This window comes from Bombina bombina, chromosome 7, assembly GCF_027579735.1.
Source record: "Bombina bombina isolate aBomBom1 chromosome 7, aBomBom1.pri, whole genome shotgun sequence".
Lineage (NCBI taxonomy): Eukaryota > Metazoa > Chordata > Amphibia > Anura > Bombinatoridae > Bombina > Bombina bombina.
In genome coordinates, this window is record NC_069505.1 from 620,956,934 (window position 1) to 620,975,157 (window position 18,224).

Below are 18,224 nucleotides of genomic sequence, written 5' to 3' on the forward strand. Positions count from 1 at the left end.
TGCATCATCATCAAACTAAGTTTAATGAACAAAAACGTTTTTTTACTTGCATTTTTCTGCAATCAGTTCTCTGCATTGTTAGGATGTTAGATAATATTGGTTCTGCACCTATTCTATGCATTTCAATCTGCAGTGATTAATAGGCAGATAGGCACCCTCACCTGAAGCTGCTGGACAGGAAGATAATAGGGAAGTGGCTGCAAGATCTTGCTCGATAGGTCTTGTCTGATCTGTGTACACAGATCAATTTCATGCTGTTAAACTAGCTTAACTTTGCTGAAACACAAACGGACAGCTCCACATACTGGCTATTTTAATTAGTGCACTGATTTTAAATGCATTTCAATAGCTGTCCCATGACTGAAAAAAAGGTTGTTATTCTGAAACGGCGCAAATTGAACCGGCGTAAACAGAGGGCCACCTGTATATACTATATATATATATATATATACCGTATTGTCCCGAGTATAGGCCGCACCTGATTATAGGCCGCACCCTTAAAGTTGGGTGCCATTTTAAAGAAATTTACTTTTTAGCTTTTAAAGAAAATATGAGTGAAGACCTTGATTGAAGTGTTCTGTGGGGGCAAAAACGGCATTTGGAGCAGTATATTTGTGGATCACTGACACCATGTCAAAAATGACTATCACTAGATAAGGATGCACACGTTATCCGACTTCTATAAATTGCACTACATGAAACCAAAAATCATCAAACATCAAAAATCACAATAAATTAAGTTCAATATTTAGCATAACTATTTAAGTCACAACAAGCATTACAATGATCTGCTATCCAAAAATCCACCTGTGCACAAAAATCGCTATAATCTCCTGTAGGAACTGATACTGCACAGACAGCCTTTACATTCAGTGCTTTCCATTCTGCCTGGCTGTAAAGGTTAACACAACAATGGAACCGAGTTGCTCTGAACAGTATGGACTAAACAAAATACTGGTACTACCAGTTAGTTACTCTCCACTTACTTTAGTTTGGCCTCCCTTGGCACCGACTTAATCACACAGGCTGCAGCAGAGCACTTACCACATCAGACAGTTGCACGCTAATCGCTTCCGCCCTCCTGTGCTCCTAATAAGGCGTCTCAAAAAGACTAAGCTACTACACCTCTAGTTCCCGCATTCTGCATTCAGCGCAGGAACTCAGGAGGCAACAATGAAATGTAAAATAAATAAAACCCCGATTATAGATCGCATCCCGAATTTAAAGATTTCAATTAGGGGAAAAAAGTGCGGCCTATACTCGGGACAATACGGTATTAGCGTGCAACTGTCTGATGTGGTAAGTGCTCTGCTGCAGCCTGTGTGATTAAGTCGGTTTTTGTGTGTATTTGTGTATATATAGTGTGTGAGGGGGCTTTGTATAGTGTGTGATAGGGCTGTGTATTTATAGTGTGTTATATGATTACCACTCTCTGTCCCGTTTGCGTAGGTGTCTCCATTGCAGTAACTGACTAGCTCACTAATAACATATGAGATGGACAACGACAAGAAAAAAAACATTGTGATGATCCTGAATCACGCTGTGGAGATCATCTTTCTGCTAGCTGAAGAGGTGAGTACTGCTGGAGTATATGAAAACACCACCAGGTAATGCTAAAGAGCAATGTCAGGTTCTACTGATACCTTGTGCAAGTTAAAAGTCCAGTACTGGAGCGTCCAACACAAGCTGGAAGTGGTAGGTTACCAGCAGGAGGTGCAGTAGGTAGGTGCTTTTGCAGGTGAAGTTAAGGCAAGGTCTGGAGAGGACAACCAGGTCCAATAAGAAGCAAAAGATGGTAATTGTTCAGGAGAGAGCTGGATAACTAGTACAGTTAGTACCTGGGGGACTTGTATATGCTGAAACAGAACATCACTAGACCCAGGTGACCGTTTTTTAGGGTAAGTTGCTAAAGTACAGCAACAGCCAATATTGTAAGAGAACAGGACACAGCTACTGAAGCAGGTAACAGTGTAAGGAAGACAGATAATACTTTCTATCTCATTCTTCTTTTAGAGCTTCATTATTTCTTTCTCTATTTCTGCAAAGAAAGTAAAGACGCATCCTGGTGTAGTATTCATGATAATAAAGTGTAAATTGTGGTGCGGTTTAGCGTGTTGTATCCTCTCGGTCATTTAGTTAACAGCCAGTGGCGCTCCGAAGATTTTTAATAATCTTCGAATGGTAGCAGGCGCCTGAAATAAAGACCATATCATGAATAAAAACGTTATTTATTTCAACATTTTTCTTTTTTTTCAATATGAGTCTGAGGATTGGAGCATGTCCGAGACAATAACTAACTCATGTCTGAGTGAGGGGTTATTAGTGCTCTCTGATACAGGTATCTAATGGGTTAGATTTCATTGTTTTACTTGTAGTTGAAGGATTTTAGTATGTAGATGACGTTGACTTACTGGAAATGCCTTTACTCCTTTTTAAGCCCATTTTCATTTCCTGTATTACTCATAGGTCTCGCTCTTGCAGTATCTAACCACCTCACTGTTGATGAGCAAAATGAAAACAGGTAAAAAGAAAATGACCGAGAGCATTTTGGATCACGCTCAGGAGATCATCGTCCTGCTGACCAGAGAGGTGAGACCCTGATAAATATCATCAATATATCGCGCTTATCTACATGATTGTAATATATGGTACAAAATATTGCTGAAGAATATAAGCTACAGAACTCCATCATTTATTGCAAATTTGTTCTGTACTTCTTCAAATGTAAAAAAAAAAAAAAATGTATGTTTCTGATATGACCATATGAGAATTTTAGATGATGCTACAGCCAAAACTACTGTACCAATTTTAATAAAACATTGTTGAAACTGTTCTGTAGTTTGTGGGTGTTTGTTGTATATCAAACAATTTGGTACCAGCTTCGAAAAGTTTTGTCTGGCTTTGTATAAATGTGTATTAAACCATTCTCTGCTGGGGCCTTAATACTGGGATATTGTTTCATCCCTTTAATGTCTGTTTGCCATATACAGACTACAGAAACTACTGAGTCCTTTATACACTTACGTACCATCTAGTATATAGAACACCTGTATTTACTGTCTGAGCTGTATGTGGACTTTTGTGTATATGTTACGGGTAAATTTAGAAATCCGGGTAATCCTAGGATTAGCCCGGGTAAAGCTGACATTACCCAAGCGGCTCTGGGTAAAGCCCAAAGTAATGTAATTCCCCCATCTACACAATTTTTTTTGCCTCTGCAGGGGGGGGTCAAGGGGGAGTGCCCTGCCGATCCTCTGGCATCCACCCCAAGTGAACCTTGGGGAATGAGGTTTACAAGGGGGGCTTCGCCTCCCCCCCAGGCAGAGGCAAAAAAAAGATAGTGAAGAAGTGTGAATTACAGTGCATAGTTATATATGTTTGATGCTGTGACTCGATGCACTATGAGGAGATTTAACATGTTACATTAGGCTTAAACCAAGAGCTGCTTGGGTAAAGTCAGCTTTACCCGGGTAATGCTAGAATTACCCAATTTCGGACTTTACCTGCAACATATATTTGTGTCAGGATGTCTGCACGTGCTCAGTAACAATATTTTTGTGTATATGTATGTTAGGATGTCTGCACGTGCTCAGTAACAATATATTTGTGTATATGTGTGTTAGGATGTCTGCACATCCTCAGTAACAATATCTGTGTATATGTGTGTTAGGATGTCTGCACATGCTCAGTAACAATATATTTGTGTATATGTGTGTTAGGATGTCTGCACATGCTCAGTAACAATATATTTGTGTATATGTGTGTTAGGATGTCTGCACATGCTCAGTAACAATATCTGTGTATATGTGTGTTAGGATGTCTGCACATGCTCAGTAACAATATATTTGTGTATATGTGTGTTAGGATGTCTGCACATGCTCAGTATATTTGTGTTAGGATGTCTGCACATGCTCAGTAACAATATCCTTGTGTATTTTTGTGTCAGGATGTTTGCACATGCTCAGTAAAAATATATTTGTGTATATTTGTGTCAGGATGTCTGCACATGCTCAGTAACAATATATATGTGTTAGGATGTCTGCACATGCTCAGTAACAATATATTTGTGTATATGTGTGTTAGGATGTCTGCACATGCTCAGTAACAATATATTTGTGTACAGGCAGTCCTCGGGTTACAGACATCCGACTTAAGTACAACTCGTACTTACATACAGAGAAAATAGAGCTTTATCGACAATCCTTCTTTCCAGGATAATCCAAAATACTGAAAATCCAATTGTCACAAGGACAGAGTGATGTGAAATTTTCTGAACAGGGGCACAGATAGCAAAACAAACTTTATCCTATGCTATCCAAAACAAAAACAAAATGTTTGGCTAGAGTTTCACCTAAAAAAAGTGCCTGTTCCAACTTACATACAAATTCAACTTAAGAACAAACCTACAGAACCTATCTTGTTCGTAACCTGGGGACTGCCTGTATATGTGTGTCAGGATGTCTCTGCTCAGTAACAATATATGTGTGTATATGTGTGTCAGGATGTCTGCACATGCTCAGTAACAATATATTTGTGTATATGTGTGTTAGGATGTCTGCACATGCTCAGTAACAATATATTTGTGTTAGGATGTCTGCACATGCTCAGTAACAATATATTTGCGTATATGTGTGTTAGGATGTCTGCACATGCTCAGTAACAATATATTTGCGTATATGTGTGTTAGGATGTCTGCACATGCTCAGTAACAATATATTTGTGTATATGTGTGTTAGGATGTCTGCACATGCTCAGTATATTTGTGTTAGGATGTCTGCACATGCTCAGTAACAATATCCTTGTGTATTTTTGTGTCAGGATGTTTGCACATGCTCAGTAAAAATATATTTGTGTATATTTGTGTCAGGATGTCTGCACATGCTCAGTAACAATATATATGTGTTAGGATGTCTGCACATGCTCAGTAACAATATATTTGCGTATATGTGTGTTAGGATGTCTGCACATGCTCAGTAACAATATATTTGCGTATATGTGTGTTAGGATGTCTGCACATGCTCAGTAACAATATATTTGTGTATATGTGTGTTAGGATGTCTGCACATGCTCAGTATATTTGTGTTAGGATGTCTGCACATGCTCAGTAACAATATCCTTGTGTATTTTTGTGTCAGGATGTTTGCACATGCTCAGTAAAAATATATTTGTGTATATTTGTGTCAGGATGTCTGCACATGCTCAGTAACAATATATATGTGTTAGGATGTCTGCACATGCTCAGTAACAATATATTTGTGTATATGTGTGTTAGGATGTCTGCACATGCTCAGTAACAATATATTTGTGTACAGGCAGTCCTCGGGTTACAGACATCCGACTTAAGTACAACTCGTACTTGCATACAGAGAAAATAGAGCTTTATCGACAATCCTTCTTTCCAGGATAATCCAAAATACTGAAAATCCAATTGTCACAAGGACAGAGTGATGTGAAATTTTCTGAACAGGGGCACAGATAGCAAAACAAACTTTATCCTATGCTATCCAAAACAAAAACAAAATGTTTGGCTAGAGTTTCACCTAAAAAAAGTGCCTGTTCCAACTTACATACAAATTCAACTTAAGAACAAACCTACAGAACCTATCTTGTTCGTAACCTGGGGACTGCCTGTATATGTGTGTCAGGATGTCTCTGCTCAGTAACAATATATGTGTGTATATGTGTGTCAGGATGTCTGCACATGCTCAGTAACAATATATTTGTGTATATGTGTGTTAGGATGTCTGCACATGCTCAGTAACAATATATTTGTGTTAGGATGTCTGCACATGCTCAGTAACAATATATTTGCGTATATGTGTGTTAGGATGTCTGCACATGCTCAGTAACAATATATTTGCGTATATGTGTGTTAGGATGTCTGCACATGCTCAGTAACAATATATTTGCGTATATGTGTGTTAGGATGTCTGCACATGCTCAGTAACAATATATTTATGTATATGTATGTCAGGATGTCTGCACATGCTCAGTAACAATATATTTGCGTATATGTGTGTTAGGATGTCTCTGCTCAGTAACAATATTTCTGCAACATTGGTGTGTCCGGTCCACGGCGTCATCTTTACTTGTGGGAATATCTCTTCCCCAACAGGAAATGGCAAAGAGTCCCAGCAAAGCTGGTCATATAGTCCCTCCTAGGCTCCGCCCACCCCAGTCATTCTCTTTGCCGTTGCACAGGCAACATCTCCACGGAGATGGTTAAGAGTATATGGTGTTTAGTTGTAGTTTTTTATTCTACTATCAAGAGTTTGTTATTTTAAAATAGTGCTGGTATGTACTATTTACTCTGAAACAGAAAAAGATGAAGAATTCTGTTTGTGAGAGGAAGATGATTTTAGCAGACAGTAACTAAAATCCTTTGCTGTTTCCACATAGGACTGTTGAGATGAAGTAACTTCAGTTGGGGGAAACAGTTAGCAGACTTTTCTGCTTAAGGTATGACTAGCCATATTTCTAACAAGACTGTGTAATGCTGGAAGGCTGTATTTTCCCCTCATGGGGACCGGTAAGCCATTTTCTTAGTCTCAAGCAGAATAAAGGGCTTAATATGGGCTATAAAACTGGTAGACACTTTTATGGGCAAAATCGATTGCTTTATTTGGGCATTTTATACATGTTTATGCTGGTATTTCACACTTATAAACTTGGGGAACGTTTTTTAACGTCAGGCACTATGTTAGACACCTTTTCCAGTCAGGAAGGGCCTTCCCAGTTGTAGGCTGAGCCTCATTTTCGCGCCATTACTGCACAGTTGTTTTTGAGAGCAAGACATGCAGATGCATGTGTGAGGACCTGAAGATAGTTGGAAAAGTTTCTAGAAGGCGTCATTTCGTTCCCCTCTGGGCTTGGTAAAGTCGCAGCAAAGGCTGTAGCTGGGACTGTAGAGGGGTTAAAACTGTAACCGGCTCCGGTTTCGTTATTTTAAGGGTTAAAGCTCTGAAAATTGGTGTGCAATACTTTTAATGCTTTAAGACACTGTGGTGAAATTTTGGTAAATTTTGAACAATTCCTTCATATTTTTTCACATATTCAGTAATAAAGTGTGCTCTGTTTAAAATTTAAAGAGACAGTAACGGTTTTGTTTTAAAACGGTTTTTGTGTTTTACTGACAAGTTTAAGCCTGTTTAACATGTCTGTGCCTTCAGATAAGCTATGTTCTATATGTATGAAAGTCAATGTGTCTCCCCCTTCTAAATTATGTGATAATTGTGCCAAAGCGTCCAAACAAAGTAAGGACAGTACTGTCACAGATAATGAAGTTGCCCAAGATGATTCATCAGATGAAGGGAGTAGACATGGTTCTACATCATCTCCTTCTGTGTCTACACTAGTTTTGCCCACGCAGGAGGCCCCTAGTACTTCTAGCGCGCCGATGCTTATTACCATGCAACAATTGATGGCTGTAATGGATAACTCCATAGCAAATATTTTATCCAAAATGCCTGCATATCAGAGAAAGCGCGATTGCTCTGTTTTAAACACTGAAGAGCAGGAGGGCGCTGATGATAATTGTTCTGTCATACCCTCACACCAATCTGAAGGGGCCATGAGGGAGGTTTTGTCAGATGGGGAAATTTCAGATTCAGGAAAAATTTCCCAACAGGCTGAACCTGATGTTGTGACATTTAAATTTAAATTAGAACATCTCCGCGCACTGCTTAAGGAGGTGTTATCTACTCTGGATGATTGTGACAACCTGGTCATTCCAGAAAAATTATGCAAGATGGACAAGTTCCTAGAGGTTCCGGTGCACCCCGACGCTTTTCCTATACCCAAGCGGGTGGCGGACATAGTGAATAAGGAATGGGAGAAGCCCGGCATACCTTTTGTTCCCCCTCCTATATTTAAGAAATTATTTCCTATGGTCGACCCCAGAAAGGACTTATGGCAGACAGTCCCTAAGGTCGAGGGGGCAGTTTCTACTCTAAACAAGCGCACTACTATTCCTATCGAGGATAATTGTGCTTTCAAAGATCCTATGGATAAAAAATTGGAGGGTTTGCTTAAAAAGATTTTTGTACAGCAAGGTTCTTCAACCCATTTCGTGCATTGTTCCTGTCACTACAGCAGCGTGGTTCTGGTTCGAGGAACTAGAAAAGTCGCTCAGTAGAGAGACTCCATATGAGGAGGTTATGGACAGAGTTCACGCACAAGTTGGCTAACTCTTTTATTTTAGATCCCGCTTTGCAAATAGCTAGACTAGCGGCGAAAAATTCAGGGTTTGCAATTGTGGCGCGCAGAGCGCTTTGGCTAAAGTCTTGGTCAGCGGATGTATCATCCAAGACAAAATTGCTTAATATCCCCTTCAAGGGTAAAACTCTCTTTGGGCCAGAATTGAAAGAGATTATCTCAGACATCACTGGGGGAAAGGGCCACGCCCCTCCCACAAGATAGGCCTTTCAAAGCCAAGAATAAGTCTAATTTTCGTTCCTTTCGTAATTTCAGGAACGGACCGGGCTCTAATTCTGCATCCTCTAAGCAAGAGGGTAATACCTCACAGACCAAACCAGCCTGGAAATCGATGCAAGGCTGGAACAAGGGTAAGCAGGCCAAGAAGCCTGCCGCTGCTAACAAAACAGCATGAAGGAGTAGCCCCCGATCCGGGACCGGATCTAGTGGGGGGCAGACTCTCTCTCTTTGCTCAGGCTTGGGCAAGAGATGTTCAGGATCCCTGGACGCTAGAAATAGTTTCTCAGGGTTATCTTCTGGAATTCAAGGAACTACCCCCAAGGGGAAGGTTCCACATGTCTCACTTATCCTCAAACCAAATAAAGAGACAGGCATTCTTACATTGTGTAGAAGACCTGTTAAAGATGGGAGTGATACACCCAGTTCCAACGGCGGAACAAGGAATGGGATTTTACTCAAATCTGTTTGTAGTTCCCAAAAAAGAGGGAACTTTCAGACCAATCCTGGATTTAAAGATCCTAAACAAATTTCTCAGAGTACCATCGTTCAAGATGGAAACCATTCGAACGATTCTACCCACAATCCAGGAAGGTCAATTTATGACTACCGTGGATCTAAAGGATGCGTATCTACATATCCCTATCCACAAAGAACATCATCAGTTCCTAAGGTTCGCCTTTCTGGACAAACATTACCAGTTTGTGGCCCTCCCATTCGGGTTAGCAACTGCTCCAAGGATTTTCACAAAGGTACTCGGATCCCTTCTAGCGGTTCTAAGACCAAGGGGAATTGCAGTAGTACCGTACTTGGACGACATTCTAATACAAGCGTCGTCTCTTTCAAAGGCAAAGGCTCACTCAGACATCGTTCTGGCCTTTCTCAGATCTCACGGATGGAAGGTGAACATAGAAAAAAGTTCCCTGTCTCCGTCGACAAGAGTTCCCTTCTTGGGAACAATAATAGATTCCTTAGAAATGAGGATTTTCTTGACAGAAGTCAGAAAGTCAAAACTTCTAAACGCTTGTCAAGTTCTTCATTCTATTCCTCGTCCTTCCGTAGCTCAGTGCATGGAAGTAGTAGGATTGATGGTTGCAGCAATGGACATAGTTCCTTTTGCGCGAATTCATCTAAGACCATTACAACTGTGCATGCTGAAACAGTGGAATGGGGACTATACAGACTTGTCTCCAGTGATTCAAGTAGATCAGAAGACCAGAGACTCACTCCGTTGGTGGCTAACCCAGGATCACCTGTCCCAGGGAATGAGCTTCCGCAGACCAGAGTGGGTCATCGTCACGACCGACGCCAGCCTAGTGGGCTGGGGCGCGGTCTGGGAATCCCTGAAAGCTCAGGGACTATGGTCTCGGGAAGAGTCTCTTCTCCCGATAAACATTCTGGAACTAAGAGCGATATTCAATGCTCTCAGGGCTTGGCCTCAGATAGCAAAGGCCAGATTCATAAGATTCCAATCAGACAACATGACGACTGTTGCGTATATCAATCATCAGGGGGGAACAAGGAGTTCCCTGGCGATGAAAGAAGTGACCAAAATAATACAATGGGCGGAGAATCACTCCTGCCACCTATCAGCGATCCACATTCCAGGTGTGGAAAACTGGGAAGCGGATTATTTGAGTCGTCAGACATTCCATCCGGGGGAGTGGGAACTCCACCCGGAGATCTTTGCCCAGTTGACGCAACTATGGGCCATTCCAGATATGGATCTGATGGCGTCTCGTCAGAACTTCAAGGTTCCTTGCTACGGGTCCAGATCCAGGGATCCCAAGGCGACTCTAGTGGATGCACTAGTAGCGCCTTGGACCTTCAACCTAGCTTATGTGTTTCCACCGTTTCCTCTCATTCCCAGGCTGGTAGCCAGGATCAAACAGGAGAGGGCCTCTGTGATCTTGATAGCTCCTGCGTGGCCACGCAGGACTTGGTATGCAGACCTGGTGAATATGTCATCGGTTCCACCATGGAAGCTACCTTTGAGACAGGACCTTCTTGTTCAGGGTCCATTCGAACATCCAAATCTGGTCTCCCTCCAGCTGACGGCTTGGAGATTGAACGCTTGATTCTATCAAAGCGTGTGTTTTCAGATTCTGTGATAGATACTCTGGTTCAAGCCAGAAAACCGGTAACTAGAAAGATTTACCATAAAATATGGAAAATATATATCTGCTGGTGTGAATCCAAGGGATTCCCATGGAATAGGATAAAAATTCCTAGGATTCTTTCCTTTCTACAAGAAGGTTTGGATAAAGGATTATCTGCGAGTTCTCTAAAGGGACAGATTTCTGCTTTATCTGTCTTACTACACAAACGACTGGCAGTTGTGCCAGATGTTCAAGCATTTGTTCAGGCTTTGGTTAGGATCAAGCCTGTTTACAGACCTTTGACTCCTCCCTGGAGTTTAAATCTAGTTCTTTCAGTTCTTCAAGGGGTTCCGTTTGAACCTTTACATTCCATAGATATTAAGTTGTTATCTTGGAAAGTTTTGTTTTTGGTTGCTATTTCTTCTGCTAGAAGAGTTTCTGAGTTATCTGCTCTACAGTGTACTCCGCCCTATCTGGTGTTCCATTCAGATAAGGTTGTTTTGCGTACTAAGCCTGGTTTTCTACCAAAGGTTGTTTCCAATAAAAATATTAATCAGGAGATAGTTGTACCTTCTTTGTGTCCGAATCCAGTTTCAAAGAAGGAACGTTTGCTACACAATTTAGATGTAGTCCGTGCTCTAAAATTCTACTTAGAAGCTACAAAAGAGTTCAGACAAACTTCTTCTCTGTTTGTCGTCTATTCTGGTAAAAGGAGAGGTCAAAAAGCAACTTCTACCTCTCTTTCCTTTTGGCTTAAAAGCATCATCCGATTGGCTTATGAGACTGCCGGACGGCAGCCTCCTGAAAGAATCACAGCTCACTCCACTAGGGCTATAGCTTCCACATGGGCCTTCAAGAACGAGGCTTCTGTTGATCAGATATGTAAGGCAGCGACTTGGTCTTCACTGCACACTTTTACCAAATTTTACAAATTTGATACTTTTGCTTCTTCGGAGGCTATTTTTGGGAGAAAGGTTTTGCAAGCCGTGGTGCCTTCCGTTTAGGTAACCTGATTTGTTCCCTCCCTTCATCCGTGTCCTAAAGCTTTGGTATTGGTTCCCACAAGTAAGGATGACGCCGTGGACCGGACACACCAATGTTGGAGAAAACAGAATTTATGCTTACCTGATAAATTACTTTCTCCAACGGTGTGTCCGGTCCACGGCCCGCCCTGGTTTTTTAATCAGGTCTGATGAATTATTTTCTCTAACTACAGTCACCACGGCACCCTATGGTTTCTCCTATTTTTTCCTCCTGTCCGTCGGTCGAATGACTGGGGTGGGCGGAGCCTAGGAGGGACTATATGGCCAGCTTTGCTGGGACTCTTTGCCATTTCCTGTTGGGGAAGAGATATTTCCACAAGTAAGGATTGCGCCGTGGACCGGACACACCGTTGGAGAAAGTAATTTATCAGGTAAGCATAAATTCTGTTATTTGTGTACTAGTCCTAAAGCCTGTGTACACGGGCCATATTTTTCAGTACATCAGTCCCACCCCTTGCTCTCTCTCTATCCCCCCTCTCTTTTGCTCTCTCTTTCTCCCCTCTCTTTTGCTCTCTCTCTCTCTCCCCTCTCCTTTACTCTCTCTCTCCCCCCTCTCTTTTACTCTCTCTCTCCCCCCTCTCTTTTGCTCTCTCTCTCCCCCTCTCTTTTGCTCTCTCTCTCCCCCCTCTCTTTTACTCTCTCTCTCCCCCCCTCTCTTTTGCTCTCTCTCTCCCCCCTCTCTTTTGCTCTCTCTCTCCCCCTCTCTTTTGCTCTCTCTTCCCCCTCTCTTTTGCTCTCTCTCTCCCCCTCTCTTTTGCTCTCTCTCTCCCCCCTCTCTTTTGCTCTCTCTCCCCCTATTTTGCTGTCTCTCTGCCTCTCTTTTGCTCTCTCTCTTCCCCCCTCTCATTTGCTCTCTCTCCTCTCGTTTGCTCTCTCTCTCCTCCTGTTTGCTCTCTCCTCTCTTTTGCTCTCTCTCCCCCCTCTCTTTTGCGCTCTCTCCCCCTCTCTTTTGCGCATTGTCCCCCTCTCTTTTGCGCATTCTCCCCCTCTCTTTTGCGCATTCTCCCCCTCTCTTTTGCGCATTCTCCCCCTCTCTTTTGCGCATTCTCCCCCTCTCTTTTGCGCATTCTCCCCCTCTCTTTTGCGCATTCTCCCCCTCTCTTTTGCGCATTCTCCCCCTCTCTTTTGCGCATTCTCCCCCCTCTCTTTTGCACACTCTCCCCCCTCTCTTTTGCACACTCTCCCCCCCTCTCTTTTGCGCTCTCTCCCCCCTCTCTTTTGCGCTCTCTCCCCTGTCTCTTTTGCGCTCTCTCCCCCCTCTCTTTTGCTGTCTCTCTCCCCCCTCTCTTTTGCTGTCTCTCTCCCCCCTCTCTTTTGCTGTCTCTCTCCCCCCTCTCTTCTGCTGTCTCTCTCCCCCCCTCTCTTTTGCTGTCTCTCTCCCCCCTCTCTTCTGCTGTCTCTCTCCCCCCCTCTCTTCTGCTGTCTCTCTCCCCCCTCTCTTCTGCTGTCTCTCTCCCCCTCTCTCTTTTTCTATCTCTCTCTCCCCCCTCTCTTTTGCTGTCTCTCTCCCCCCTCTCTTTTGCTGTCTCTATCCCCCCTCTCTTTTGCTGTCTCTCTCTCCCTCTCTCTTTTGCTGTCTCTCTCTCCCTCTCTCTTTTGCTGTCTCTCTCTCCCTCTCTCTATCCCCCCCTCTTCTGCTCTCTCTATCTCTCGGAAGCCGGCCCCGCCCGCATCACGCCCGGCCCACGTCACACCCGGCCCGTCCACTCTGCACCCGCCCGGCCACGCCCACTACACCACACAACGCCAGGTCAGTTGGAAGGCCAGGTTGTTTGTCCTCGCGCGCAGTCTCTACTGCGCATGACAGCTTCCTACAAACACACTTGGCCTTTTATTATATAGGATATGTGTGTTAGGATGTCTGCACATGCTAAGTAACAATATCTTTGAGTATATGTGTGTTAGGATGTCTGCACATGCTCAGTAACAATATATTTGTGTATATTTGTATTAGGATGTCTGCAAGTGCTCAGTAACAATATCTGTGTATATGTGTGTTAGGATGTCTGCACATGCTCAGTAACAATATCTGTGTATATGTTTGTTAGGATGTCTGCACATGCTCAGTAACAATATATTTGTGCATATGTGTGTTAGGATGTCTGCACATGCTCAGTAACAATATATTTGTGTTAGGATGTCTGCACATGCTCAGTAACAATATATTTATGTATATGTGTGTCAGGATGTCTGCACATGCTCAGTAACAATATATTTATGTATATGTATGTCAGGATGTCTGCACATGCTCAGTAACAATATATTTGTGTATATGTGTGTTAGTATGTCTCTGCTCAGTAACAATATCTGTGTGTATGTGTGTCAGGATGTCTTCACATGCTCAGTAACAATATATTTGTGTATATGTGTGTCAGGATGTCTGCACATGCTCAGTAACAATATATTTGTGTATATGTGTGTCAGGATGTCTGCACATGCTCAGTAACAATATATTTGTGTGTATGTGTGTTAGGATGTCTGCACATGCTCAGTAACAATATATTTGTGTTAGGATGTCTGCACATGCTCAGTAACAATATATTTATGTATATGTATGTCAGGATGTCTGCACATGCTCAGTAACAATATATTTGTGTATATGTGTGTTAGAATGTCTCTGCTCAGTAACAATATCTGTGTGTATGTGTGTCAGGATGTCTTCACATGCTCAGTAACAATATATTTGTGTATATGTGTGTCAGGATGTCTCTGCTCAGTAACAATATATGTGTATATGTGTGTTATGATATCTGCACATGCTCAGTAACAATATATTTATGTATACGTGTGTTAGGATGTCTGCACATGCTCAGTAACAATATATTTGTGTTAGGATGTCTGCACATGCTCAGTAACAATATATTTGTGTATATGCGTGTTAGGATGTCTGCACATGCTCAGTAACAATATATTTGTGTTAGGATGTCTGCACATGCTCAGTAACAATATATTTATGTACATGTATGTCAGGATATCTGCACATGCTCAGTAACAATATATTTGTGTATATGTGTGTTAGAATGTCTCTGCTCAGTAACAATATCTGTGTGTATGTGTGTCAGGATGTCTTCACATGCTCAGTAACAATATATTTGTGTATATGTGTATCAGGATGTCTCTGCTCAGTAACAATATCTGTGTATAAGTGTGTCAGGATGTCTGCACATGCTCAGTAACAATATATTTGTGTATATGTGTGTCAGGATGTCTGCACATGCTCAGTAACAATATATTTGTGTATATGTGTGTTAGGATGTCTGCACATGCTCAGTAACAATATATTTGTGTATATGTGTGTCAGGATGTCTCTGCACATGCTCAGTAACAATATATTTGTGTATATGTGTGTCAGGATGTCTGCACATGCTCAGTAACAATATATTTATGTATATGTGTGTCAGGATGTCTCTGCTCAGTAACAATATCTGTGTATAAGTGTGTCAGGATGTCTGCACATGCTCAGTAACAATATATTTGTGTATATGTGTGTCAGGATGTCTGCACATGCTCAGTAACAATATATTTGTGTATATGTGTGTTAGGATGTCTGCACATGCTCAGTAACAATATATTTGTGTATATGTGTGTCAGGATGTCTGCACATGCTCAGTAACAATATATTTGTGTATATGTGTGTCAGGATGTCTGCACATGCTCAGTAACAATATATTTGTGTATATGTGTGTCAGGATGTCTGCACATGCTCAGTAACAATATATTTGTGTTAGGATGTCTGCACATGTTCAGTAACAATATATTTGTTAATATTTGTGTCAGGCTGTCTCTGCACATGCTCAGTAACAATATCTGTGTATATGTGTGTCAGGATGTCTGCACATGCTCAGTAACAATATATTTGTGTCAGGATGTCTCTGCACATGCTCAGTAACAATATCTGTGTGTATATTTGTGTCAGGATGTCTGCACATGCTCAGTAACAATATATTTGTGTTAGGATGTCTGCACATGCTCAGTAACAATATCTGTGCATATGTCTGTCAGGATGTCTCTGCTCAGTAACAATATCTGTGTATATGTGTGTTAGGATGTCTGCACATGCTCAGTAACAATATCTGTGTGTATGTGTGTCAGGATGTCTGCACATGCTCAGTAACAATATATTTGTGTTAGGATGTCTGCACATGCTCAGTAACAATATATTTGTGTTAGGATGTCTGCACATGCTCAGTAACAATATCTGTGTATATGGGTGTTAGGATGTCTGCACATGGTCAGTAACAATATATTTGTTTATATGTGTGTCAGGATGTCTCTGCACATGCTCGGTAACAATATCTGTGTATATTTGTGTCAGGATGTCTGCATATGCTCAGTAACAATATCTGTGTATATTTGTGTCAGGATGTCTCTGCACATGCTCAGTAACAATATCTGTGTGTATATTTGTGTCAGGATGTCTCTGCATATGCTCAGTAACAATATCTGTGTATATTTGTGTCAGGATGTCTCTGCACATGCTCGGTAACAATATCTGTGTATATTTGTGTCAGGATGTCTCTGCTCAGTAACACTATCTTTGTTTGTTTTTCAGGTGCCTATAAAGTGCGACGATGTTGCCGTCTCTTTCTCTATGGAGGAGTGGGAGTATATAGAGGGACACAAGGAGTTTTACAAAGACGTAATGACTGAGAAACCCAAAACCCCCATTGAACTGGAGATCATGGAAAACAAGACCACAAGTAAGTTTTTAAATGAGTATAAATAACATCACTTTTTTATTACTGGAACATAAAAATAAAAAAGTGTGATGTAGGAAATGCGCACTTTCAGCAAGCTGATTTATTTACAAAAAAACGTACCCAACTTTATTAACTGCTCTGTGACAATTACCAGGTGATAAAAGTGTAGATACCGTGTCCGTTTGTGAGAACGATGCGGGCGAGAGAAAGAAAAATGAGGCCCAGGAAGTAAAATCTCACGCTGGTCCTGGTGAAGGTGAGTTATATACACGTAATAAAGAAGTTAAAGGGACGGTTTACTGTAAAGCTGCACATTCGTGGTGAAAATCAGATTTTCGTTTAATTTTAACTAAATAAATATGTAAATGAATGCACCAACGAAAATGAAATAAAACAAAAAAATACCGACAAAAACCATCAGTGTTAATTTGTTTCCTCTATTTTTATTTAAGGGGATAATACTTACTTTAGCGCGCAGTTGTACGAAAACAAATGCACATCTCTAATAGCAAGTTGCTGTAAAGTTGTTATACTTAGAAGTTTATTTTGATGCACGTTTGTAAATATCAATTTAAACCTGATGTACAATAAAATCTCTAGTCAGAGTGCAAAGATTACAATAGCTCTGAGCGGGACACAGAGTCACAGTCATCTGGCATGTTAGGTTTTATTACTCTTTACATTTCACTTATCAGATGTCATTGTTCGTTACTTTTCATGTCCTTATTTCACTGTAAAAATAATTGTTTATTAAATGTGACTGTGACAATGAGATTCAACCTCAGATATCAAGCGTCGCACTCACGTTGTTTTCACAGTGAGATACTAAAGTGTTAAGTGACCATGATACTGACAGCTAATTACGGATCTATTTGTCACAGCAGAGTATTTAAATTCTAAGTGACTGTCGGCCGGATATTCAAAAGCTCTCCGCTCAGGCGAGATGATCTAATAGATCTCGTCAGTACGGGTAGGTCCATAACATTTTTTAGGAACACAAGTTTTTATTTGAAAGATATTTATCTCACTACGCAGGTTCTTGATGTAAAGGACAACGTGTACTTGATGTAAAGGAGACGCCTACATTACAATATAAGGTCTAAAAATATCCCAAAGTTTTAGCACGATTTATCTCTGTGCCGGCGAGGTTTTCAATATCCGCCCCGAGACTCCGACAATGAGTTTTTTTTTTTGTTTTGTTTTTTTTTATATTTTTTATTGAGGTTCTTTTCAAAACATACAATTAATAGTTGCCATAACATACATACGAAAGAAAGCAAATTGTTACAGGTTAAGCTACAAAAACAAGTGAAGGAAATGCACAGTATAATTAAATGGCACATTACACTTTCAGTACAGGCAATAATTGCTGATCAAACTGTAAACCCAGCTAATGATGTGAGTGGCCACTCTTGGACCACATAGTTATATTTAATATAGTATAAGGTAGGTAAACCTTAATGCGCAGGGGCCACTCATGGACCCCAAAGTGAAGGACCTCTTATTTTTTACATATTGATACTATATTTCTGATTAACATTTTAACAGGGTAGGATAACGCTAAAAGATTGTTGGTAAAGCTCTGCCTGAAATATAATTGGAATATAACATTAAAATATTACGAAAATACTGAACGGGAAATGTAACTACTGTAAACTTCAATAATTATAGCCACATAAAATGTAGGAGTTGAAAAAGTAAGAGGGGATTATATGTGAGGTTACCACAGAGAAGGGGTCTCCACCACCAAGCCTAGTGAGGGAGTATATAATATTGAGCCAAAGTCCAGAGTGACAAATCATGCCCAGACCATGTTCCAGAGTAAATATACACCCATATTGAGAGTTTATAAATGATTACTAAGAACCAGAAAAGTGAAGAGATTAATAGATGTACGGTTACCTTGGCTGCTGGGAACAAGACACCACCTTAAAATGGTTCATTAAGGCATT

At 41.1% G+C, this 18,224-nt stretch overlaps 1 protein-coding gene across 2 annotated transcripts in view; it reads left to right on the plus strand.

Moving 5' to 3' along the window:
* Window positions 1–18,224, plus strand: part of LOC128635627 (oocyte zinc finger protein XlCOF7.1) — an 84,439-nt gene that overhangs the window by 32,218 nt on the left and 33,997 nt on the right. For both annotated transcript variants that reach the window (XM_053688705.1, XM_053688704.1), the window contains 4 exons: window positions 1,450–1,572; window positions 2,467–2,589; window positions 16,125–16,272; window positions 16,427–16,528. In XM_053688705.1, coding sequence (XP_053544680.1) covers window positions 1,495–1,572; window positions 2,467–2,589; window positions 16,125–16,272; window positions 16,427–16,528 — 451 coding nt within the window. In that variant the 5' untranslated portion in view covers window positions 1,450–1,494. The remainder of the gene's footprint in view (window positions 1–1,449; window positions 1,573–2,466; window positions 2,590–16,124; window positions 16,273–16,426; window positions 16,529–18,224) is intronic.